The sequence below is a fragment of the Cinclus cinclus genome, chromosome 1, assembly GCF_963662255.1.
Source record: "Cinclus cinclus chromosome 1, bCinCin1.1, whole genome shotgun sequence".
In the NCBI taxonomy this organism is placed as follows: domain Eukaryota; kingdom Metazoa; phylum Chordata; class Aves; order Passeriformes; family Cinclidae; genus Cinclus; species Cinclus cinclus.
In genome coordinates, this window is record NC_085046.1 from 80,641,046 (window position 1) to 80,666,338 (window position 25,293).

Sequence of the window (25,293 nt, forward strand, 5' to 3'; positions counted from 1 at the left end):
GGCTGGTTTACTAGCAGTGATTAAAACCACATATAATTGAATTAAATGAGATAATGATTCATTGTCATCCACAATCACATGCAAGGACAACAATGAAAATTAAGTCTAAGTTAAAAATATGTTGTAAAGAATATCAAAAGTAGCGGAAATGAAAGAACAGACTAGCCCAAAGCCCAATCCTGTATCCAAAATCAAGCTAAATGGCACTGGCCCTGCCAGTGCCTCAATACTAAAGGCCCAAAATTGCCACCTTTGCGTTGTAGCATTATGAGCATTTACAGATCCATTTACCAGTACAGACTGCAGTCCACCACATAAAAACACAGTCCAGTCCATGGACACACAGATGATGACCCATAATTTTTCTGCTCCAATTTTTGAGATATGTTCAGTTTCACTTATTTCGTAAACACCTCTTCAGTCAGTCAGGTCACCTGTCTTTAAGTAAAGGTATACGTATCATCTCTGCAGAAATCCTTATTTAATCTATTCTAATCCAAATCCCCATGATCACCTCTAAAAATAGTCCCAGGAAAGTTCATTTTACTATGCCTGCAAAGCTTGCATTACACAACGAAGAGAACGTGTGCTGCTTGTGTAATAAAGCAGACAACAGGAAGAGGTAATAAAAATAGTGGGACTTTCCTTATTTACTAACATGTACGTCATCTGAATTGGTTTCAGCATCACTGGTGATATAAGCAGCTGGCAGAAACCTTGGAAGTAACTGCCAAGAGACTTTCAAGGCAAATAAATACATGCTGTGTAGTCAGAGATATTCCAGTGGGTGGGATATATATGAAATATATCGCAATTCTGAGAGACGCTTATGAGATAGTAACCCTTCTCTGTTGTTTTTAATAATATCAAGATACATAATAAAAGCAAATAATTCACTAGGAAACCTAAACCCTATGAGCTGATGGGGTCTTAAGGGTTGTGCACAGTTCTATGGGAGGCTGGAGCATGTGCCCAGCTTGTGCACTGCCCCACATATCCAAACTTCAGCCATCTAGCTGCCTTTTGGCACAGCTTTCTTGACCAAAGTCTGGGGGAGAGGACAGCTGAAGAGATGATCTTCAGCCCATGGGAAGCCTGATGGGAAGAGGACTGGAGAATTATGGGAAAAAAGAATGATCCCTTTTTTCTGCTCACTCCTGCAGGGAGTTCTCATCTTCTCATGAGGCAGAGTCCAGGTAAGACAACACCAAGGTGCTCGGAAGCCCTGGACCTCATCCTGCACCCCAGGGATGCTCCAGGAGCTGTGGAGGGCAACTTCTGTCTCACTTCCTTACCTGCTCCATCTGCCACCACCCCTCATCCCAAATCTCACCGTGTATGGGGGGTGATGAAGCACAGAAGACTTTTTTGGACTGTACAACCTGACCAGCAGCCAGTGATGGCCAGCACCTCCTCTCTTCAGCACCAGAGAAAAGGGCTGCTTTGTTCCTGGTTGTATCACATCCTCTTGGAACTTATTTCCATGGCAGAAGTAGGCCAGAAGCAGAGAACACTCAGGATTACATCTAACAGTGGGAGCAACCCTGCAGAGAAAATATGATGGGATGCTGCACTGACTGAGTGGCAGGAGGCCTGGGCTGCATTGCCAGCTGTTTTCCTCTGACTTGTGCTGACACTTGATGGCACTTCTTGAAACAGCAGCAACTGGATCTATGTTATCACAGGAAAAATCTTTTACTGCTCTTTCCAGCAGACACAACTAGTTTGGGCATATTTTAATGTTGAGATACTTGAGTTAGCAAATTTAATGTGATTCCATTAGCACATATTTAAAAAATAATCTGCTCAAGATGCTAGCAGATATACACGTTCATGCTCAATATAATCTTTTTTAAATACTGTATTATTTTCCACTGACAGCTCGTAAAGGATTAGGAATCTACTCATCAACCTGAAGTTTCAGCAGGAAGAAGTTCCTCTGCTAGTCATAGCCAATTGATGTGCAATAAAGCAATACAAAGAATCGAGAAGTTGATATGGAAAGAGAGGAAATTGGGATCATTTTCCCACAGAGTGATAGTTGATGTATGCAATCAGTCCAAAATAAAGCTTTGCAATGCATTCAAGATCTCTGGTCACAGCAGAACTAAACAAGATATCATTTTAGAGAAGGACTAAGTAAGGAAACTTCAGGAAAATACTGCTTAATACAAGTAACATATCCTTCAAATCAACTGACAGGTCATCTAGCGGAGCTTATCATCATTATACATAAGATAAAAGGAAGTTGTATCAGGATTCGATAACATGGCAAAATGGCCCATAATTCCATTTTTGAAAAAGGGTTCTGTGTCCTGTTTATGAGGTACCTGGCTGCAAAGAACAGAAAGTAGTTTGGAAAATGGTAGGGGAAGAAACACAAATTTTATCAGATTAAATTTCATATTTGCATTTTATTTAGACTGTCATGTTGGGTACAACTAATAAATAGTGATGATCCCTGATAAATAATGCAGCCTTTACTAATCCTAGCTTACCTGTTTGTTCTGCACATAGTTATCAGTGTCAAATGTTAGTGCTCAGATTTCATTATGTTGGTGGTAGTAGCACATGATCCATAGTAGTCCAAATTTATACAGCCCTTGGCATCAGTGCTAAACACAAGACATTCTGCTTTTAAAAAAGCAAGAGGTCTGGCTTTATAAAATAATGTAAATTATGTACTGTGAGGATGGTGAGGCACTGGAGCAGGCTTCCCAGAGAAGCTGTGGATGCCCCATCCCTGTCAGTGTTCCAGGCCAGGTTGGATGGGCCCTGAGCAACCTGGGCTACTGAAAGGTGTCCCTGCCCATTGCAGAGGGGTTGGAACCAAATGAGCTTTCAGGTCTCTTCAAAACCAAACCATTCTGTGATTCTGTGCACTGATCTTTAATGCGGGATCCTGATATGAACCCTGAGGGCATTTCCACCACAAAGCTCATGCCTTTACTTCAAGGTGCTTTGAACATCAGCAACCTACACCAGCAACTGCAGAAAGGCTGGGGAGGCAATATTACAGACTTCCACCAGCACCAGGGTCCTGCTACAGAAAATGGTGACTGGATTTTCATTTCATTTCTTCTGCCACTGGCTCGATATGCAATGCTCACATAGGCTTCCAATGGCTGGAAGCCATTCTGTGAACAAGGGTAATGTATTTCTGGGTGCTTAAATGAACAGTATGATATTGTGCTTTGCTTGGAACAGCTGATTCCTGCTATTGACAGATTCAAAGCAGAAAAGTGCTGACTGCTTCCTCCTGAGGCTGGGATCACCTGCTGCTTTGACTATTTGCTGCACAAAGCTGCAGTGGGTTTGGGCACCACTGGAAGAAAGAGTGTTTGTAGTAAAGCTCAAACTATACCTTTTGTGGATATAATTATATGTAAAACATTTTGGAGAGTCTCTCAATTACCAGATTACTTCAAAATCTGATGTTGAAATTGTAAAGTCTTCCCATGAATTCTGTGACTGAAGCATTTTGTTTATTCTATTTTCAGAAAGACGAATGTCCTAAATGGTAAACAAAATGATAGTCAAAGCCAGATAACCTAACAGCATACCCAAACCTGCTGTGACCTGTATGCACTACACTCTCTCAGCACATAAGACCTCTGGGAACATCCAGAAACAAGGTTAGATGTGAACTCCAAGTCCTGTGCCTGACAAACTCTACTTCTCTCCTTGTCTTTAAATATACATATACCATCATACACACTTCAGTTGAAAAGGAGAGTATGTATCATGTAAAAAGCATTTTGTAGGGCATTCAGAAGCCACACGAAATGCATTTTGTGCACTGACATAACTCTGTCAAAAAGAGCTCCCTTTGGCTTTAAAGCATATGACTCAACTACTCTTTGTGTTTAATAGATGCATTTTGCTTTTTGTTCTGTTCTGTCAGATGCAGGCAAGCTGTAGTTGAGATCTGTTGTAAGAAGCTTAATAGAGTGTTTGAATGCATAGGATTTTTTCAGGAGATCTCTCCAAAAGTAGTGACTCACAAAATCTTCGTAAAGATAAATTTCAATTTGACAGTGAGCAAAAGATGAATGTACAATCTTTTACTCTGTCAGAATCTCTCACTATATCTAATCTGTCTTTTCTGTAAAGAGCGATTTAAAGCCCCCAGGACATTTTCACTGTGAAAATCTCTGAAATGGCCAGTGATGAGCTTGAAAGCACCCTCTTGTGGTAGTAAGGTACTGTAGTTTTGTTTAGGAAAGACATTCCTAATAGGTTTCCCAAGTTTTCCCCCAACTTCTGTAAATTCATTTTTCTACTGCTCCTCTGATCCTTTTGGCTGTGAAATCACACCAGACCCAAATCTTGTAATGAAAGAGCCCAGAACATGTCTGTCCATCAGTAGCTAATCTGCCACTGGGAACAAAAACAAACCCCAAACAACTAAAAAACCCAAATAACAACCAACCCAACAAAAATCTTAAACCTAAAAGCTCTTTTTCCTCAGAAGAAAAATCATCTTGATGAAGTAAAATACCCGTCAGGGTGAAATATTTTCCTTGCAGAGGCCCTATTCTTACCAAGAAGAGCAACTGCACACCCTTCCTGGGATGCCAAAGAGGGGAACTGACCACACATTACACACAGTGCTGCACAGTGGGGTGGAACTACATGAGCTTTAAATTCTCTTCCAACCCAACCCAGCCCAACCCAACGTATGACTCTCTGATTCAGTAATGCCACTCACAATAGTGCCAGCCTATTTCCTCACCCTTTGATCTGAAGAAGCTGTAAGAGCACTAGAAGCCCAGTCTCTGACTCTCTATTAGAGTGCCATTTGACAATGAGATTCATAATGGCATCAGTGGATACGTAACTCCCTCATTATATCTTCTTCCCCACAAATCCCTTGCTCCACCACTTGAACCTCATTGCTTCCTTTTCTCTAGCACTCCTAATAAAAACCCTCCCTCTTGATCTTGCATCTTCTAACAATAAGCTTATTGATCCTGAAATGGACCTGAATGGACCACAAAAATGTGGTAAACTTTCTTCCCCAGTGAAAAAACAACAGGGAAAAGGGCCAGCTGCCCTTGGACAGCAGAAGGGCACCTGTGTCTCAGATGAGAGTATTAGTGTTTCCCCTGTAGGATTCACCTTACAAACTTCTAGATGTATTAGCACATAGCAACAGTCAAATTCCTCTTTTCAAGCAAGGGGATAACATGGTAACAACAACCTTGTTTTTCATAGAAATGCAAGGTAAATACTAATGTTCAGAAAGAAATGTACATTGAAACATTACTAGTAGATACAAAAGGGATTCTCTACCTGGATCAGCCATCACTATTTTCCTTCTATGAAGCAAAGATCCCACTGATGGAATCTCATTATCTTGTCTCTTCAGTTTATCATCAACTACTGCAAGTGAGAATGATTCTTTGGATGTCAAAGTGTCCAGGTCCTTGAAAGCCCTTATTATTACACTTTCCACAGTGAAAGAACTTCTTTCATCTAGGTTATGCCTCTGATTTTACCTAGACTAGTTTTCCATTCATTTATGTGTCTTCTTGTTCTTTCCCTACCTCTAACAAGGCAAAAGATTTTTTTCTTTTTTATTTTTGGTGCATAAATATGGAAAAAGTCCCCTGCTTTTTATTAGAAAACAAGTGTTTTTGAGCAATAGATGCATCTGTGGTGAATGGATGGGACTGTTTTTCACTCAGAGACCTAAAGTGGATTTTTGCAGGTGTGGATTAGTGTCACCTAACCTCGTCATTGTAAAAGGTTGCAATCCTGTAATCCTACAGCTCTATGGAAAGCAGCTGCTGTAGAATATCATAGATGACCATCCTAGAGGCAAAAAAAAAAAAAAATAAAAAATTATAGGCAATATTCCTAGTATTCATGCCTATGAAACTTGGAGGAAGGCCGTGCAGTTCCTGATTTCATAGGAAATTTTTCACTCTTTCCCACCACCTATGCATGGCTTACTACTAGTGCTCCACAAATTGCACTGAAAAGTGTGTCTCCATAAAAAGAAAAGAGGTTAAAAAAAAAAAAAAAGAGCAAGAGTGGGAAAAAAGAGGCATTCATAACTATTTTGTAAACACAATCTTGAAAACTTTTCAGTTCTGGATAAAAGCACTGCCTTCAAACAAAATATGCAATTTTGCAGTAATACATAGCTCATGAGAACTATATTCTCATAATTTTCATTTATTATAGCTGCTAGAACCACTGGTGACTGTGATCACATTTTAAATTACAGCAGAACACATGACCTGTGTTTCAGTGAGACCTCTATTTTTTATGTAAATGTGCTTTAGTCAAGGGCAAACAGGGCTGTGCTCTTGTGACTTACACCTACAACGTTGGCTCTGTAATGTTCATGGCTGATTAGAGAGCAAGGATTCCTACTATAAAACCTATCAACCCACAATTCTGTCTATTTAAGTAATAAAGTAACTGATAGGCTGCACAAAGCCACTGAAGAGGAAATCCAGCATGCCTCAGGCTTCTCATTAAGGAATGGCTCCTTCCTGAAGGTTTAGCATCACCCTGTGAAAAATACATCTATTTTAAGAAGAGGCAGAATTAGAGTTTTGAAAGATCAGAGACTAGCACTTGGCTAAACCAAGACCACTGCTGCCACTGGCTTGCAGGTCCTAGTGAATAGCCTCACATTAACTTAGTGCTGTATTTAGGAAATATGCTCATCCACCTGAAAGAGGCTCAGCCTGGCATTTTTTGTTTGAGAAAACACACACAGTGACATAGAATCAATCTGTCAAAAGGGACATTTTTTCCTCTAGTAGCTTACCGGTTTTTCATACTGAGCTGTTTAAAAATCATGAATAATGTGGTTCAAAAAGCAGGCTTGGGGTTTGTTGTTGGTTTTCATTTTTTTATTAAGTGTACTTTCCAATTTTAAATTTTTTATTATCTCACTTGGCTAGATAAGGATTCACTGTAGCTGTAACAGGCATCAGGGTGTGAGTAGACAGCTAGAGAAAGGTAAAAATAATGTTTGGAATACCTAGGTAGGACACAGTATCATCACCATCTTATCTGTCTCAAGTTAACTACAGTATTGCAACTTCAGTTTAATAAGCAAATGCAGCACACACTGGTACTGCATGTCCTTGCCTGGTGGCAAGAGCAAAGTGAGTCTTTCCTCTTCTATAGAGCCTGTGACCACACTGTTTATCTCAGCTGAGATCTAGCTCCATGCAATAAAAGGCAGGAAAGCATCCTCTGCCTCTATGCTTGGCTCTAAAAACCTAATCTTCTAATGAATACACCCCATTCACCTAAATAATCAAGAAACATAGGGAACAATTGAGCATTAATATACTATTGAATCCGAAGAAGGCAGAAATATCCAGGAAAAAAGAGGGAGAAGCAATTTCACGTTTATATTCAAATAGCTGGAAATTCTAGAGATCACTTGCCTTTGTTAAAGCAGCTATCATTAATACAATATATATACTTTATAAAACAGTTTCATTCAAACAATCCAGAAACAGTTCTCCTACTTCATAAAACTGGAGAATATTTAGATAAACTGAAACATTATTAGGATAGGAATCCAGGAATTCATATAAGTGGTCTGCTTTTTAATTTAGGAACCTATACCTACAAGAAATTATAGACATTTAGAGCACAGCTTTCTCAACAGAAGAACAGCTTTTGCTGAAAAGAAGCACTCTACAAAAACCCCAGCATGACTCAAACACATTTGATGGAGGTTTCTCAGAGCTGTTTGCAGTGAGCTTGACACATCTGTGTGCCACAGCAGTTGAATTACAGAGTCTTTGGGTATGTCAAGACTTTGCTCCACTGCAGGGTGGCTTTTTTTTTGATAGCAGCTCACTAATGAGAGCAATATCTGAACACACTATGGGACCATCAAATGATGCTGCAGAGGCCCCTGGAGCAAAGAAAAGACAGCTGACTTACAGGAAATTTTCATTATACAGGTGGAAACCAAAACTCAGAATCACAGGGAACATGCTGGGTTGGAAGGGATCCATCAAGATCAGCAAGTTCAGCTCCTGGCCATACAGAGCACCATCCCCAAGAATCACACTAGAGATGTGACTGTGTCTGAGACAACTGTCCAAATGCTTCTTGAGCTCTCTCAGCCTTCGTGCTGTAACCATTTCCCTGGGGAGCCTGTTCCAGCACCCAAACACCCTCTGGGTGAAGAACCTTTGTCTAATATCCAACCTAAGTTTCCCCTGACACAACTTCAGGCCATTCCCATGGGTCCTGTCACTGCTCACCACAGAGAAGGGATCAGTGCCTGCCCCTCCTCTCCCCCTCACGAAGAATTTGTAAACTGCAATGACTGGTTGGTAAGAGAGAACAACAATTTTCAGTTGCTCACTGAAACAGTAGAGAGGCTACTTGTAAACAGAATTGTCTTCATTTTTCTGGTGCCCAACTCCAAAGCAATGGAATTTTCCAAGAGATGAGCAGGAGCACACTTAATTTAAAGCAATACTGCAAAGAAGATTACATTATTATTTGTGAATTTTTTACATAATGATAAAGAGCATGAAGGAAACTCTTCCACCATTAGACAAGCATGGAGTGGTTAGCAGTAAATAGGAATAATGAGAATAAAAGGCTGGGATTAAGATGTATTTCTGTATTTAAAGGAAGGTAGTAAATGGCAGTGTAATTAACTATTCCATTACAAGTTTGGTATTCTCTTACTAGCAATGTATGACAACATAAATTTTCAACTGTGCAATATAATTGCATGCATTACACTGAACAAAACCCACTGTGTATCTACTCCATAAAGAATAACAATATTTTTTCTAATGTCAGTCCTTGTCCATTTGGCAGTCACTCACAAGCCACGCTCTAGAACAAATCAAGCAGTTTTAGAGGAGATGGAAGCGAAAACAGAAGATCAGCTTTTCTATATTTAATTGACTATTAACCACATTCAACCACAATTAAGATGCTAAATGGTAAATATTTTGCCCACCTTTCTTTGGCACTGAAGAAAGAAGGAAAGGTGCAGTTTCTTCAGCCCTAACCTCTAGAAGCAGAGGCACTGAGACTTATACCTTCTGGTCTACATTTATCTAATTCCTCTAATATGCATTTTATCATCCAGTGCTAAATGACTCAATTTCCTAGGTCTGACTCCCACCTTATTCTTTGGCCAAAGAAATCAGTTCTGAAAAGGTAAGAAATTATATTCTAACTATGTAGACTTCAAAGCCTCTGAGCCCTTTATTCCACAGAGAACATTCCACTTGCTACAAAAGCCTACCAGGCTCTGCCCAGCTCTACCAAATGAGATCCAAAAATCCCTTCCATGCCTCAGTCGGGAGACAGAGGTCAGATGAAATTGCATCAAAAAGGCAATGACTCATACAGGAGCAGTAAACTGAAGGACATGCATATCTTACTGACTTCAAAGACTCTTTTACAGGTTATGATCCTTTATATTCCTGATTCAGGAGTGTCATGTCTCCCATCAACCCTTAAAAAAACGTGTGTTCTAACCTATCCTACACAGCTGGATATTAGAAAGCCCAGGAAGGAAATAGCAAGGTCTTGCCTCCACTGGAAGACCAACAACTTATAATTTGCTTCTCCTTTTAAATTCATGTGCAAGAAAAACTTTCAAACCAGATTTGAAAACCACTGATTTAACAGAATTTTACTTTCCGTATGTCTTCATTCATATTACATTTTCAAGGCATAAATAGCCTCATCAATGTGCCTTTCTACATCACATCTCAATGAAATACTTCCTTAAGGAGAAAAACCTCTTGTTAACTTCAGATCTTTTCAGAGGATATAGAATCAATTTTTTAAGTAATTCCTGGTTTTCCCTATCACTACTGATAAAATTTTCATCACTCCTCCAAAATGCCTTGGCCTGGAGGTTGGCTGTGAAATTGTCAGTTTCCACTGGCTTGTAGTTCAATAGGAATTAAGGTCCCTTAGGCTTGTGTAGAAAAGCTGCAATGTAGTAAAAGCAACAGGAAGGTTTGTTAAGATCTTCCTTTACTTCCATCAATGAGAAAAGCAAATCTTTACAGAAAAGAAAAGGAATCTAAAAAAGAAGAGCAAATATGGTCACCATCCAGTTAACAGTTTATCTTGTTCATTATTTCAGAAGATACTTTTTGGGTTTTATTTTCTTTTCTCTTCTTTGAGGAGCATAAGCTGACATGCTTAGTGTGTTTACTAACCAAATGCTGCAATTTGTCATCCCAGATTTTCTAATAATCTCTATAGGTCTATTAGCTAAAGAGACCACAGAGTAGCAGTAGAAGGATAGTAAAACTTATGTTTTTCTCCCTCAGCATTCAGGCACCTAGAAGCAGTAGCAGAATATTTTCAAATCTTTTTCTCAGTGTTGGGAGTGATTTTTCTATTTCTCTGACACAAAATGAGAGAATGATACTTAATAATATGAAATCTTTTAAAGAACAGATCTAATCTTTTCTTTTCTAGATGAAAATTATGGGCAGGCTGTTTCCTGCTGCCTTCAGAGTATGACTCCTTCAATCTGTCTCTAGAAAGAAACAAACAGTAGCACTTATCCAAAATGAAGGCTTGTTGCAATTCACTGATTCTAACTAATGTTGGTATCAAAACCACGTTCTTCCCCTTAAGATTTGTAAATCTCACATTGGATTTTTGAATTTACTGTAGAATGTCTGTAAATAACATGGTTATGCTAATTGATATTGCTATGTACCAATAATCCTAAAAGTTCAGCCAGTACAGGTAGACTTCAAAATCATGTATTTTGGAATGATAATATTGATTGCAGTACCACCAATAATGAGGTAAAGGTACTCCAGAAATACTCCCTGCAGACCTTAAAATCTGAAAGGAAATAGCAGGAGACCACTCCGGGACGAGAAGCAAGTTTGTGAAAACAATGCTGTCAATATTCGAATGTTTATATTAGGGTTTACATCACATGAACAATGCTCACTTGCCCTTTCCCCGGTGACTGATAAGCTGCCAGACTGTACTAACTAGGCTTTGCTCTAATTCTTAGTTCCTTTATGATACACACTAACAATTTAGTAATAGATCACAACTGAAACAGCCTCTGCACAAGAAATAGAAATTACATGAGAAAGAGGAAAACACAGGATTTTTAGGCAAGTGCTCAAAACATAAACAGGGTAACTAAGCACTAACTAAGCTGTCCCTTTCCAGGCTGCCTAACCCTGACTGTCCCTCACACAACATCTTCTTACCTTATCTGTCCCTTACATAACTGCATATCCCTTGTCTCCTCACAGCACAGCCACCAGCCTCCTTCTCTTACTCCAGCAGACCCCCCAGTCTCAAGCTCCAACTGCAAGTGCCTGTAATTAGTGGCCAGCTAACCCACTCCTGTACATCCCCCAAACCGACTGGCCAGACACAGATGTTTCCACTCCTTGGTAATCAGTACAGCTGCAAGTCATTGGAGAAGAATCCCTCCTGCACCATCCTTTCAGCCCAGCTCTCTGCACAGACTGACAGGTAAATGACAGTAGGCTAGTTTACCAAGGATATTCATTACAAGACTGTGAACTGTGCTCTGCACACCCAGCTAGTGAGGTGTTCAAACAGAATGTGTTTCCCTCTGAACAGTCCAGCCTGAAGGCACGAGCCCTCAGCCCACTCTGCTGGGGAGATGCTCTTCAGTAACACAGGCACAACAGGTAAACAAAGTGGACTTTGCACATAACCAGTTAGTATCTGTGAATGTGACCTTGTGAGCGGGTGAGGCAGGGTATGATCCCCTGCTCCAGCAGACACAGCAGCTGAGACCTGAGCTGGAAGCAGCAGGGTGAGAGTATCCCTGCAGGTTCAGTGCCTGCACCCCGGGCACCCAGCTCCTGCTCCTGCACTGCCATGGCCTGCCCTGGAGTCACTCTTTCTTTCCACCAACATGAAAGGAACCCCTGTAGTTTTTTAAACCCTTCCTCTCTGTGATATCTTCACTCATATCACACATATTTATGACATTTAGTCGGCGGTGTTGATCTATTTATCCCCATGGTTACTGTCCATGTACCTACTGCAGGAGGGTAGCTCCGACTGATCTAGCATCATGTACTGAAGCTCCAAAGAGAGATCCTAGCACTTTTTGCTGCCACCTGATAGCTGGGATGGGGGGGGTCATAATTTCAACAGCAGCAGAAAAGAGAGTGCTGGACCTGAGATATGAGAAGCACTGGGAAACAGCATCACCATACTTGAAACCTTTGGGTTATGGCTTTTTTCCCTCGCTTGACTTCAGATCCTAGGAGGATGGTAAGTGCATTTGTGATCTGTGAACACTGCCATAGATGTATACTTGAATACCTCAGCTCTGCCTGCACCCATCTGTGAATGGAGCCTCTGCTCATAAATCAGCTGTGCTGACTGTAATAAGCATAAACTAGGTCATGCTAAAATCGCCCACAGAAAGGAAAAAAAAAAACAGCAATAGCAAGAGAAAGACATTTCATAATCTCTTGCCTTAGAAGAAAATAATTTGAGTGATTAATTTTAAGATAAAGGTTGACATTTTGACTTTTTTTTTTTTATGGGCTACTGATAATAGAATCATAGAATCAATAAGGCTGGAAAAGATCTCCAACATCATCAAATCCAGCCTTCAATGGAAAGCCACCATGTTCACTAAGCCACACTGTGAAGTACCACATCTACCCATTATTGAGCATTTCCAGGCATGGTGACTACACCGCTTCCCTAAACAGCCTGTTCCAACACTTAATCACAGAATTACATAGAATCACACAGAATATGCTGAGTTGGAAGGGACCCATCAGTATCATCAAGGCCAGCTCCTGGCCCTATACAGGACCATCCCCAAGAATCACACCTTGTGTCTGAGACAATTGTCCAAATACTTCTTGAGCTTTCTCAGGCTTGGTGCTGTGACCACTACTCTGGGGAGTCTGTTCAGTGCCCAAACACCCTCTGGGTGAAAAACCCTTTTCTAATAGCCAAACTGAACTTCCCCTGACTCAGCTTCAGGCCATTCTCTTGGGTCCCGTCACTGGACCACAGAGCAGAGAGCAGTGCCTGCCCCCTTCCTTCCTCACACAAAGAAACTGCAACTGCAGTGAAATCTCCCCTTCAGTCTTCCCTTCTTCAGGCTGAAAAAACCTTGTAACTTCTGCATCTCCTCACACAGATTCCACTTTTAACCACTGTTTCAGTGAAGAAATTTCTTTTAGTACCCAACCTGAACCTGTCCTGGCACAACCGGAGGCCATTTCCCCTTGTCCTATCACTTGTTATTGAGAGAAAGAGGATGACCCCCACCTCACCACCATCTCCTTTCAGGTGCTTTAGAAACTTACTGCTTCTAAAATGTTTAACTTGAGTATTAAATATTTCAGTATTTGCTTCATGTATCCACATATATGTATAGAGTCTTACACACTTCATGGGAACTTTTCTTGAGATAAGTATTATAAATGCACTGAGACATCTGACTTCAATAAACACACTGTTTTAATTCAAGCAAAGAACTAAAAATATTAACATATATCTAGTACTCAGTTCCAGTTCCTATTCCACAGGCATTCCTGCTCATGGATATCTTCACACTTGGGACATCCTTGTTGCATCCTCGCAAGAGGAAGATTTTTCTGGATTGTAAAATTCCTGCAGACAACACAGCATCAGTGCAGTAAAGTAAAGGAAAGCACAGCCATAAATAAATGGCAAGGAAGGTCCAGTGTCAGCCCACATAAATGACAGCAGTACTCAGCACAGCTTGGGCTCTGTCCCATTGACTGGGGATGGCAGGAGGTTGATGGGGGATCCCAGAACCACCTGAGCCCTTCCACACAGCCTCTGTTTGCAGGACAGTCTCTGCCTGGGAGATTACACCTGTCCCTGGGGTACAAGAAAGGCTTTCACTCCATTAATTCTTAGAGACCTTGAAATTGTTTTCTTCCCTTTCAGCCATGAATGGTTTCACTCTCCACTCAAACTGCTGGCCAGGCTGTTCCTCCGGGAACATTGTGTGTTTTATTCCAGGCTGGCAGCTCTGCATGGGGAGCTCTGCTGAAGCAGTGTGGCAGAGCAGTGTCTCTGATACGATCATGCTGCCCAGTCTTCCCTGCAGACAGGACTCACCTAACACAGTGGAGAGCCTGCAAAGTGCCTGCAGGGCAGCAGGGAAAATAGCCTTTTTCTTCCCAGATACAGGTTTCCTCTGGCTGCCATTGTTCCACACTTCCAGGCATTTACTATGTAGTACAGCTTGTCTCAGTGTAACCAGAAAACTCCTCTACTATGTTTATACTTTTTACTAGCTCAGAAGGGCTCTGTGAGTCTAAACACTTACCTTTCATTAGTATTTGTGGTATTTCATTTTGCAGAACTGGCTAATATTACACAATCTTACACTCTTTGTCTAACAAGCTACTGCAACTTCATTCTTTTTATAGAAAATCTGTAGAATACTCTGTAGAAAGAAAATTATTTTAAATTAACTCCTTTGTGGAGCTGAGCTTTGACTCTGCCTTCTCTTGGATCCTTTATCAAACTCATATGATACTTGCAGATACACGGAAATACCACATCACCTTACAAAGAAAGTCTTCATTTCCCTTTCATCCACACTTAAAGACACTTTTATGAATATGTGGATACCCATCCTGTGTTTCTCAATCAAATGTTAAACAGGTGAGCTGAGCCTTCTTGCTCTTAATTCCAAATAGCAAGGTATCTAGGTTTTGTAAAGAAAGAAAAGGAAAAAAAAGCCAAATACCACCTGAAAGGCTCCTTTTATTAACAGATTGAATGCTTTCCATTATCTGCCACTTTTAAACTTCAGAAAAATATTAACAATGGATTCTGCATAAGCCTCCCCCCTACAGTAATGGAAATAAAACTTCAAAACTTCTCCGCGATCCCAGTTCTGAGCTCTGGTGGCTGCTGGCAGCATCTCTTGTTGCCAGTAGTTGGTCTGTCCACACACAAGCTGCCCCAAAGATGAGGCCTCATGTACTGGAAGGCAAAAGATTAAAAAAAAATTCCCCAGCCCTCATAATATGAAAGTACAGGATCAGGACGTTACACATCCGAAACATGTGAACCAACAAAAGCCCAACCGTGAGTCATTCCCATTTTGCATCATCTTGCTTTCAAATTGCTCCCCGTGGAATTTAACAGACATAATAGAAAATAATAGAATTGAAAAACTGGAACTATTTCCACATAGTGGGTTTTTCCCACAGTGGATACAATTTGAATTGCTAATTCATTGCCAGATGTGCAACCACAGACTCTGTGACAAAAATTGTCTTCCTAAAGTACTTGATTATTTCTTATTGTGACTCACTGAGTATATTACAGGATTATATCTAGCCCAGGTTGAGGGTTTCCATTTTTGTATTTAATTAAAGAACACTCAGAAACAGGTAAATTCAAATCTATGTGGCATAACATTTTAAATAATTTAGAAGGGTAACCTTCTGAGAGAAACCTTATTTATTGAAAGTATTAAAGGTGAACTCCTGTCTCAAATAAGGCCTGTGGGAATACTTCATTGCTTTCACATTCTCCAGAGATTTTCTTCTCTATTAAAAAAAAATCTACCAGCAGTTTTTAGCAACTCTACCATTAGTTTTTAGCACAATCCTACCTCGGTCCCAAGAGATAAACCTAATTCCACAGCACAATGACGGATGATACAGAAAGAACGTGCAGGTAAACTCTTAGCAAGCAATATAGCACTTACATAAACTGCTAACCCCTCTCTCCCCACCCCCCAACCGCAGCCAAAACAGAATAACTTATCCAAAAACGAACTACAAGAACCGGAAAAGGTGTGAAAATTAATGACCAAAATTCCAATTTGGGAAAAACTGCAGCATGTAATGATCTATGCTATCCTACTTGAAAGCTATCTTACCATATCTGAAATAAGCATACAGCTTATGCAAATAAGATATTTCACCAATTTTAGTACCAGGATAATTAATGATTTCCAAAAGCATAACAGAACAAATGATGTTAATCTGGGCATTTTAATTCACAAGCCTAAAAACCATTAATGAATTAGGACAACATCTTGGGATTCAGGGAAAATCCAGGCCAAGTGCTGGCTGTGTGGTCACCTTTGGTCCACACAAGAGATGCTAACCCTGCATGGGGTAGATCTGAGCTGAGCTGCACATGCTCTCATGCCAGAGATGGTTTTTATCTTTGTGTCTATTTCTTCTTGAGTAGTAGAACAGAATCTGAACATAACAACACCTGCTGAAATGTCTGAATAGATCCAAATAGATTATTTGATGGCTTGTACTCCTTGTTCAACATTTTTTATTTTCAATTTATTGTCATGGTTTATATTCCCAAGCATAAACCCAAGACCATGTGCCTAAGATTAAGATGATGGCAAGAGGTTTCTGTGCCATACATCAAAGTGAACATTAATGCCTCTTTCAAAACCTTTTATGAAATGTCCCCTGAAACCCAGCAAAAAGTCAGATTGAGCAAAAGACAATCAAGTCTCACACCTCTGAAAAGGGAGCTCCCTGACATCCCTGTCCCTGCCTTTCCATCTCTCGACACTGACTCAGGAGCACCCAAGAGGCACAGCCCAGATCATCGCTTCCAGCACCAGCAGGGCCAAAGGACACGAGAGTTAAGCCCTTGATGACACGGAAAGTTGTGGCACTGGAGACCTGCTGTCCATCACAGCTGGCACCTGAACTCACTGCTCCTGGGGTGCTTTTCAGCAGGCAACTTTAAACCTGCTGCCTGAGACAGGAACATTTCTTCTTTAGTCCTGAGCGCCCTTACCTTGAGACCTAAAGCCACGATAAAGATGAGGTACCACTGCTGTCTTACTGGAATTTAGCCTGGAGCTGAAGAATTTGGGAATACTGGGGCTTTTGGACTACTTCCTTTCCCAGCATACTTGGAGTCCAGTACCTCTTATAAGCTACTGAAACTCAACCAGAACCCACTTTTTCAGAGCAATCAGATGTTTTGTAGCAGTGCTCTCTTTCAACTTCCTGTGATTCCTCAGTAATTTTTCCCTGAGGAATCTTCAGAAGCTTTACAAAACGAAATTAGTGCCAATATTCCTTCTTGAGCAATTCCTCCATGAGAAAAGAAATTTGAATTACCTAACAGGCTGAAGGCATTAGCAGTGTTACTGTATGCACTGTGAAATAAAGCTCTAGTACTCTCCTAGAAAAAGGCAGTAAGGCATCCCAAAGTCCCAAGTATTATGGATATGTTATGCTAAAAACACATTATATGTCTGTCATAATTACTGATGAAAGCTGCCCAAGACAACCAGTCTTGTTATTACATTTTAAATGCACCTTAATTTTTTAACATCTGGAGTCAACCTGTGCTCAGAGAGGTGACCAGTCTCATCCCTGCATCTCTGAGGAGCCCTGCAAGCCAAACACTTGATTTAAGACACTAATGTGAAAACATTGCTTAAAGAAGAATTGGAGATTGATGTGACCTTTACTCCTGTGCTATGTCAGACTAAAAACATCCTTCCTGCTCCATACATTTTGCATTAAGCCATTTGTCAAAATTCTTCGAGGAAACTACTCTTCATCTGGTTTCTCTAAGAGTTGTACTGCTTGAAATTAGATCAAACTTGTACGATTTTCTCATGCAGTCTTCAAGTCTGTACTTGTCCATTCCAGTGTGACCTACATCTGTTAGCTTGTGCTGCTTTTGACACTAAGGACAAATTATGTCCTATTACCTGTCAGCTCCATGGAGGACACAGTCTGCTCTGGCCATGCATTTCCAGCAGTACACTAAAGACCTGCATTGCCATTCTTTATGTCTACACACCCTCATGGTCTTTATTAATTGTTCTCTTTAATCCATAGAAATTATATTCTATGCACATGTTTTTTCTTCAGTAAAGTTATTTTAAAGGATATCTTTTTTTGTGCCAAGTTTACATAGGCATTAGTCACCTAACACTGCAGATGAATACAGACAAGCTAACCTGCCCACGCTCTTCTGATAATGCCTCTGAGTGCCTACCTGTATCAGTCTGGTTCATGCTCTGGTTAGCTCACCAAATTCCCTCTTAGCCAGCTCACTTCATATTTTCCATGCTCCATCTACTCCTTTCTGGTGGCTAACCTTGAGCTGTAATTTGTATTTGAAGAATTCCTGCTTTTTTTGACATCTACAGATTTTTACGCTATTCACTTCCTTTTTAAGTACAAACGTGTATTTCCAGGGACATTTTTTACATTTTGAGCACTTCTGTACTTTTTAAAGTATTTAAATTATATTACTTCTGTTGTTTTGTTGCCTTTTTAAAAGTACTTTAATCCCAAAAAATTCCCTTTCATGGTTTTAGTGTCATGATGTTAAGTTTCAATACAATTGTTTCCATGATAATGCTTTTTATAAGGTAATATGAAGGAACTGAAGTTGCCAATGAAAATAATAATTTAAAAATATTCTGAGCACTGTAGCAGATGATGTTCTTCAAATCCTTTTTCTGACAAGGGTTAAGCTACGTGCCATGAAAACTGAAATGCAGCATGTGACAGGGAGAACTTCATCCCTTATCAGAAAATGTTGGACTCCCAATATCTTTTTTACAAGTTAACATTCTGAAGATTAAAAAAAAATAGTAATAAAACAAGTTAATGGAGTGTTACACAAGCTCTGGCATGTTTTGTGATACATGACTTTTTAGAAAAGCATTGTCCAACACAAAGTTCCCTTACCCAGAAAGAGGGAATCAAACCACTGACTTCCTGTCCTTCACAACCACTTGCAATTTCAGAAGCCCAGTCCTTTGGCAAAGACAAATTCAGGTGTCAGCTCCATGGAGGATTCACTGGGCATTGCTCTGTGAAAAATTCTGAAGGGTAACACTCCCTAAATTGGATGACTTGCCTGAAGCAGCTTCACTGAGTCAGTACAGAGCTTGAGAGGTTCAGGGCAAAGAGAACAACACAACAGGTTCGATGCTTCTGATACCATCACTGGACCCAGTGAGGAAGTCAGGTGAGTGATGCCATTCCAAAACAGCCACTCACGGTGTGCAGCACACAAAAAAGCCCAGGCTGCATTCAGAGAAACATTCCCACAGCTATGTCCATAGCTGTCAATGTAACTGGACAAAAAACACATTGAGCAGTGACAAAAAAAAACAAAAACAAAAAACAAAAAAAACCTACAGCAGAATATTCTTGTTATTATGGGCTATATGACATGTAAGATCAGCACAAAACCTTTCTGCGGATCAGCTGCAGTGATTATTGTCAATCTGGCAAGGCAATGTTCTCTGACTTCTTTTCTCTCTCCCCCATCTCTTAATGCTTTCTCTATTGTCATGGCAAATTTCTAAATTTGCTTGCATTCAGCAGTTAGGTAACATCAGATTTTGAAACTCTGTCTTTCTGAGTATATATATAATCCTGGTCACCAGGCAAAATTTGATATTAAGTTCTGTTAAAATGATGAGATAAAAATATCTGAAATTCTAGAAATTGGGTGAGGAAGAAGAAGCAGTCCCCATACAAGATGAAAAGTAGCACCATTAGCCAGATGATAATATGGTCTCAGGTCAGAAAATTTCCTCAGAGACATCATTTTATTTTCCCTTGTATATTTTCAAATGCCTCTTTACTGTTTGGATAAATACACAAACACGGAGAATGAGCGGTCACCCTGCACGATGTACAATTAGTATGTTATATACCACCATAGTTATTTTCCAAATATTTCAGCGTTAGTTTGGGCAAAGAAAGGAAGTGAGCAGTGCCAATCCAGTCTTTCAGGATTCCATGGAAAGACAGCAGTGCAAGAGAAGATGAAGGGATCAGGCATTTGGGGATCCTCTGCAGTCAATGATATATAAACTGTTTTTGTCTTGACAGTAATGAAAACGAGACAGGGAAGGTACAGATCTTCAGGCTACATGTGGTGACTGATAAATCAGATGTTGTGGAGTCTGGTTTACTGCAGGAAGGTGAATTTAATGAAAAACTGTGCCTGGCAGGAGGTTCTGCAGCTCATGAACAGACAACGGGGAAAATACACTTCTGGAGAAATGACACCAAAAGCCACAATCCAGGCTTGACAAGTTGACTCAAAAGAGACAATTTATATATTTTGACACAAAGGGTGGAGGAAAATAAGTAAGGCTACCTCTGGATCCTAGCATTTTCCAGAGAATTGCTTCTACATCTTCAGTTTATACACCTATACTTTAGGTCAAAATATTTAAAGCAGGCTCATCGTGCCCAGTTTAGGGCATTTGGAAGTTTCTACATGTTACATTTTGTGAGCTGAGTTTATTTACTTTCAGAATCAAAGTATTGTGTTGTCTTACTACAATAATTTGTTACTTGTTTCAAGTATTCTGAAGAAAATTTGGTTTTGAAATTATGAAAATGAAGCTGTACTGTACCTACACACCTGAGATTATCAGATCAGTGTGGTGAAAATAGTTAATATCCTCAGTTAGACAGCCCTCCCTTCATCACCCCACCTCTCAAAAAGCAAGTTATTCCTCATGCTCTGCCTTGTCTCACGGAAAAGAAATTAAAACTTAGAAGAAACAAAAGTGCAGCTTATTTGTTCACAGTGTGGGGGGAAAAAAAGTTTTTTTTTTAAAAAAGAAGGTTAAAAAAATTTAAAATAAGGAAAAAAATAGAGCTTTCCAACAAACACATGAAAGATAACACTGTAGACAACTATTGTCCTGGCAAAAGAAGATGCCAAAAGCCAACAGTAGTTTTAGTTTCAACAACTAAAAAACTTCATAAGCACAACAGGTATGTGTAACTTATGTTACATATGCCAGTATGTGTAACTGGCAGCAAAATTGTCTTGTTTATGGATAATGTCCCATTACTTTTTTGACAAATTTGAGAGAAAAAAAAAATCCACAGAAAGGGCCATAAAAGGCCAGAGTGAAACTTCCATTTTGTTAGGTAAAGTCCTCTAAAAAAGGTGCTTTTCCCCTGCAAAATAATGAGAATTTACCTTGATATCCCTGAGCAGGAGTCACACCTGAAGTTTCCACTTCCTAGTCAAAAGACTTCTCTCACCTCATTCACATATTCTGGAAAAAACCTGCTTTGTGATTGGGGCCCTTCTGTGAGGAAGGCAGAGAGAAAGTGAACTCATTTCTACCACGTCATTCCTGTAGCTTCACAAATTGCTGAATTCCAGAACTTTTTTACTTGGTATTCATAAAAAACTGAAGAAAACAGAATTTTATGCCAATTTTTAATTTCTGTCAAATGGAACATTTGCCTAAGTGGATGTTCTTTTTTGTTTTGTTGTTTTTTTGTCGGGTTTTTTTGTTTGTTTTTACAGTATGAACAAAGAATGTAAACTCTGAGATTCAAAGTAAAATATTGTCTCTTTTCTCTGAAGCTGAAGAGATAAAGAGCAACTTGTTTTTGGGAAGGGGCATGGTGAAGGGAGGGCTGTCCAAAGAGGTGAATTTGCAGTTTTCACAACCCTGATCTGATCACCTCTGCCAAAAGAGCAGCTGCAAGATGAGGGCTGATGCTTGTGCTGAGCTTTGTCACGCCTGTTGACTGAGGTCTGCAGGACCCCAGCCCTGAGTGGGAGGGTTCCTGCAGCTTCTTGCCCTCTGTTGGGTGGGGAGGCCACCTTCTCCGAAGGACAGCTCTGGGGCATTTGGCCCCTTATGCCACAGGTATGGAGGGCCCAAACCTCCCCCATCACCAAACATTTGAGACATGCTGAATCAATGGACCTCAGCAGAGGCTGGAGCCCAAACCCCACACAATGTCAGCGCTGGAGTTGGGCTCCAGCCAGGGCAAAGCACTAATATATGGGATAGCTGTATCTGCATCATCTTCAAAATATCCTGTAATGTGCAATTGGACCTCAGATGTCGCCAGCTAAAGTATAACCACACCATATCCTGGCCTGGGCAGAAGAGTTGAGGTAAGTTATTTCTGTCCTGTGCTGTTCAGTCCCATCCTCAAGTCATAGGTTGTTTCTCCCTCAGATGTGCTCATACAAACTTTTTCCTTTTAACGAAATTTACAGTAAGTCAGATCACTAAAAATCTGTACTAAAATCAATCCTTTGGAGAAGAAGTAAAGATATTTTTAGGAAGAATCCTAGAAGTATGTATACCTAAGACACAAGGAAAGCCCCTCTCCAGACAGAACTGAACACAAATTACGGCATTCTTTTCGATGCAAAGACCACTTACGTTGCCAGAACGTGCAAGTTACTTGCACAACTAAAATAACACAGATTTCCTTTCAAAACACTGCTGTCACAGCATAGTCACAGAACCGTTTTTGCAGATTGCTTATGGAAAAAACTTCTTAGGTTTAAAACAAACTGTAGTAATGCAGTAAGCTTCAGTATTGCTGTTTGAACGTCCTAGTAATGCATTAACCAGAAAATCTTTGTCAAGTTTTCACCTTCTGATTTAGAGAAGTCTGTCCCTGCATTAACTGAGCAACAGGCAAAAACTGAGCCACAAAACTGGTACTGATACAAACCCCTAAAATAGATTATCAGAAACCAAATAAATACAAGGAGAACTCTGAAAAATTATTATTTTAGCACAGGATGCCCCGAGCCCTGCTTGGCAGTCTAGGATCCAAGAACAAGCTTATGTTTTGGGGGGAGCTAAAGGAAAGAGAAAAAATACTTTTTTAAAAAAACAAACCCATAAACTTTTACCAGCAGTTCAAAATTTCAAGGTGAACATCATAAAGTACTGCAGGGGGTGAACAGCCCCGAAACGAGGAAGGTTCTTGATGCTGAACACAAACGTTACCAATGATGCCCCTCTCGGTCCCAAACAAAGAGAGGGAAAACAAGACCCGATTCAAAACTGATCGCGGGAAACCCGGAATCTCAGCCTGCGTCTCACCCCATAAACCGGACCCTTCCTTAGCCAAAGGTGGGAAGCCAGGGTCGGCAAGGCACAGCGTCGCGCCCTTCTCTGCTCCTCGCTGCCCTGGGGTCCCGTTCCCCTCGGGGCTGCAGAGCGGCCCCCCAGGAGACGGGAGGAGGGAGGGAGGGAAGGAGGGAGGGAAGGGTGTCCCACAGCCCCCACGGCCGCTGCCCCCGGCTCCGCTCCGCGCTGGGGGCGGAGGCGGCCGAGGCGCTCAGCCCCGGGCGGGATCCTCGGGATTCCCGGGATGCTCACTCACCCTGCGATTGCGGTCTGCTTCCTGCACCTCCTCCTCCTGGGGGCCTTGGCGGATGAGCGCCTTCAGCACGATGCTGTTGTTGGTGCAGCAGGCTCGGAAGAGGCTGAGTGCCTCGGGGCTGTCCCTCCCGTCCCCCTCCAGGGACCAGAGGTCCTCGTCGTCGTCGTCCAGCCCCCCAGGAGGGTAGAAGGAGTCGTCTGAGGCGATGCTGCAGGTGTCGGGCAGCTCGGAGAAGTCCTCGTACTCGTAATCCTCCTCCTCCTCTTCGTCCGGCTCCTCGGCGGCAGCCTCCGCCGCCCCCTGCTCGGGGCTGCTCTCCGCCTCGGCGCCGGGCATCTCCTTAGCGGCGGCGGGCGCGGGGCAGACGCGCTCCCCGGGCAGCTGCTCGCCGTGCCCCGACAGCAGCACCATGCCGGCCTGGGGCCCGGGCCGCGGGGGCTGCGCTGGGCCCCGCGGGGCGCTCAGGGCTCCCGGCACCGCCGCCCGCCGAGCGCTGCCCCGCCGGCAGCCGCGCCTCTGCCTCCGCCTCGCCGGGCTCGGGCGCCGCTGCCCGCCTCACGCCAGTGTCAGCCCCTTCCCGCGGGTCGCCCCGCGGCAGCCCGGCCGCCCCCCGGGCCGGGGCATGCCGCCGCCTGCGGGGAGGCTCCGCGGGGCCGGTCGCCGCCGCCCGGCCCGGCCCGGGGGAGCTGCCGCCGTCCGCGGGGAGCGGGGAGAGGCTGCGGGCGGGCAGGGCGGCTCTGGGGAGCGCAGGCAGTTGTCAAACTCCCGGCCCGTAATCCGCTCAGCATCGCTGTGAGGAGATTGGGGCTCGGGTTTAGCGGCGGGGCGCGGTGCCGGGGCGGTGTGCGGGGGGAGCGGGCGGCCGCTCCCTGCGGGCACCGAGCTGCAGGTGCGGGATCGCCGCGCCCCCAGCGCCCCCGGGCTCCGAGGGACCGACTGCGTGGTCCCGAGAGCCGCGATCGCAGCGATGTACGCAAAACTTTTCAGGAACACAACCGGCCTGTGCGGAATTCGTCTTTTGAAATAAATACTGAAACTAAGGGGAATGGCTGCACAGAATTTCCGTGCTTCGATCAGAGCTTTAAAAGCAAGTAATTCGTTTAATCAGCCCTGGTGCTTTACCAGCCGTAGAGATGTCAGGCACATATTTTTTATGGAAGGCGTGTGGAGACTAGGTTGAGAGGAATAATGCATGTATAAATTGAGTTCCTGCTTTGTCACAGTTCCTCTAAAATCTCTTTTCCCTTTTAAGTGCCGTGGATTAGCACTGTTCTCTGGCAGGGAAAGAGTGGGGAGAAGCCCTTTGGCCAACAAAATGGGATATTTGCTTTCTTCAACAGCGTTTTGAAGTGAATCTCATGTATTTTACATCAGCAAGTGGATGTCCAAGGTCCAAGTCCCTGTCTGCCTGATGGGAGACAAGGGAGGTGGTATTTCTGCACTAGGTGAGGAAGAATATCAGCCACACTTTTTACACTAAAAGAAGGTAGGAAGGAAAAGTAAAATGTAACTGTGAGTAAAGGGTCCCAAATAGGTGCTAACAGTCCTACAAGAAAACATTTTGTACACCAGACATGATGGGTAATACAAAGCCCAGCAGCTTCTTGCTGGCAAGGTTATCCCAGTGCCCAGCAGGAGGATATATATAAGCAGAATTAGTATTAAATAGCTCCCTGATTGGCTGCTTCTGCAAAGGAGCTAAACTGGGAAAGAAGGAGATTAAACTATCCTCTCACCTCCAGACACCTCTGAGATAATAGCTGGCATAGATTACCAGCTATGCTCATGCTGCCTGTCTCCCATTGTTTGCTTGGGTAAAGACAGGCCCTTTCTCCAATGCTGCTGTGTCTGCTCCCAAATCAAATGCTTCTGAGCTCTCTTTACCTGCAGTGTGACAGCGCTGTAGGATTCACCTTTTTACATTTATTGCCTATCCATTTGTTATGTATTTGCATTTCACAGAGTTTAAGGGCTCCATTCATTTAACTTTTTGTTTTCTTAGTAAATGTGGCAAATGAGCTGCTCAACAGAATGCTACCTCATAGAAAAGCCACTTGTATTTTGAAAAAACTTCATTTTTCCTGAGATACTGCAGCTGGTGGGGACATTAGAGTTTTCTGAGCCTGAATTCATCAGAAAGGCCCAGAAA

At 42.1% G+C, this 25,293-nt stretch overlaps 1 protein-coding gene across 1 annotated transcript in view; it reads right to left on the reverse strand.

Moving 5' to 3' along the window:
- ANKRD33B (ankyrin repeat domain 33B) overlaps positions 1–23,555 on the reverse strand; it is a 40,960-nt gene extending 17,405 nt beyond the window's left edge. The window contains exon 1 of the mRNA XM_062499734.1: positions 23,145–23,555. Coding sequence (XP_062355718.1) covers positions 23,145–23,555 — 411 coding nt within the window. The remainder of the gene's footprint in view (positions 1–23,144) is intronic.
- Positions 23,556–25,293: the final 1,738 nt, after the last annotated feature.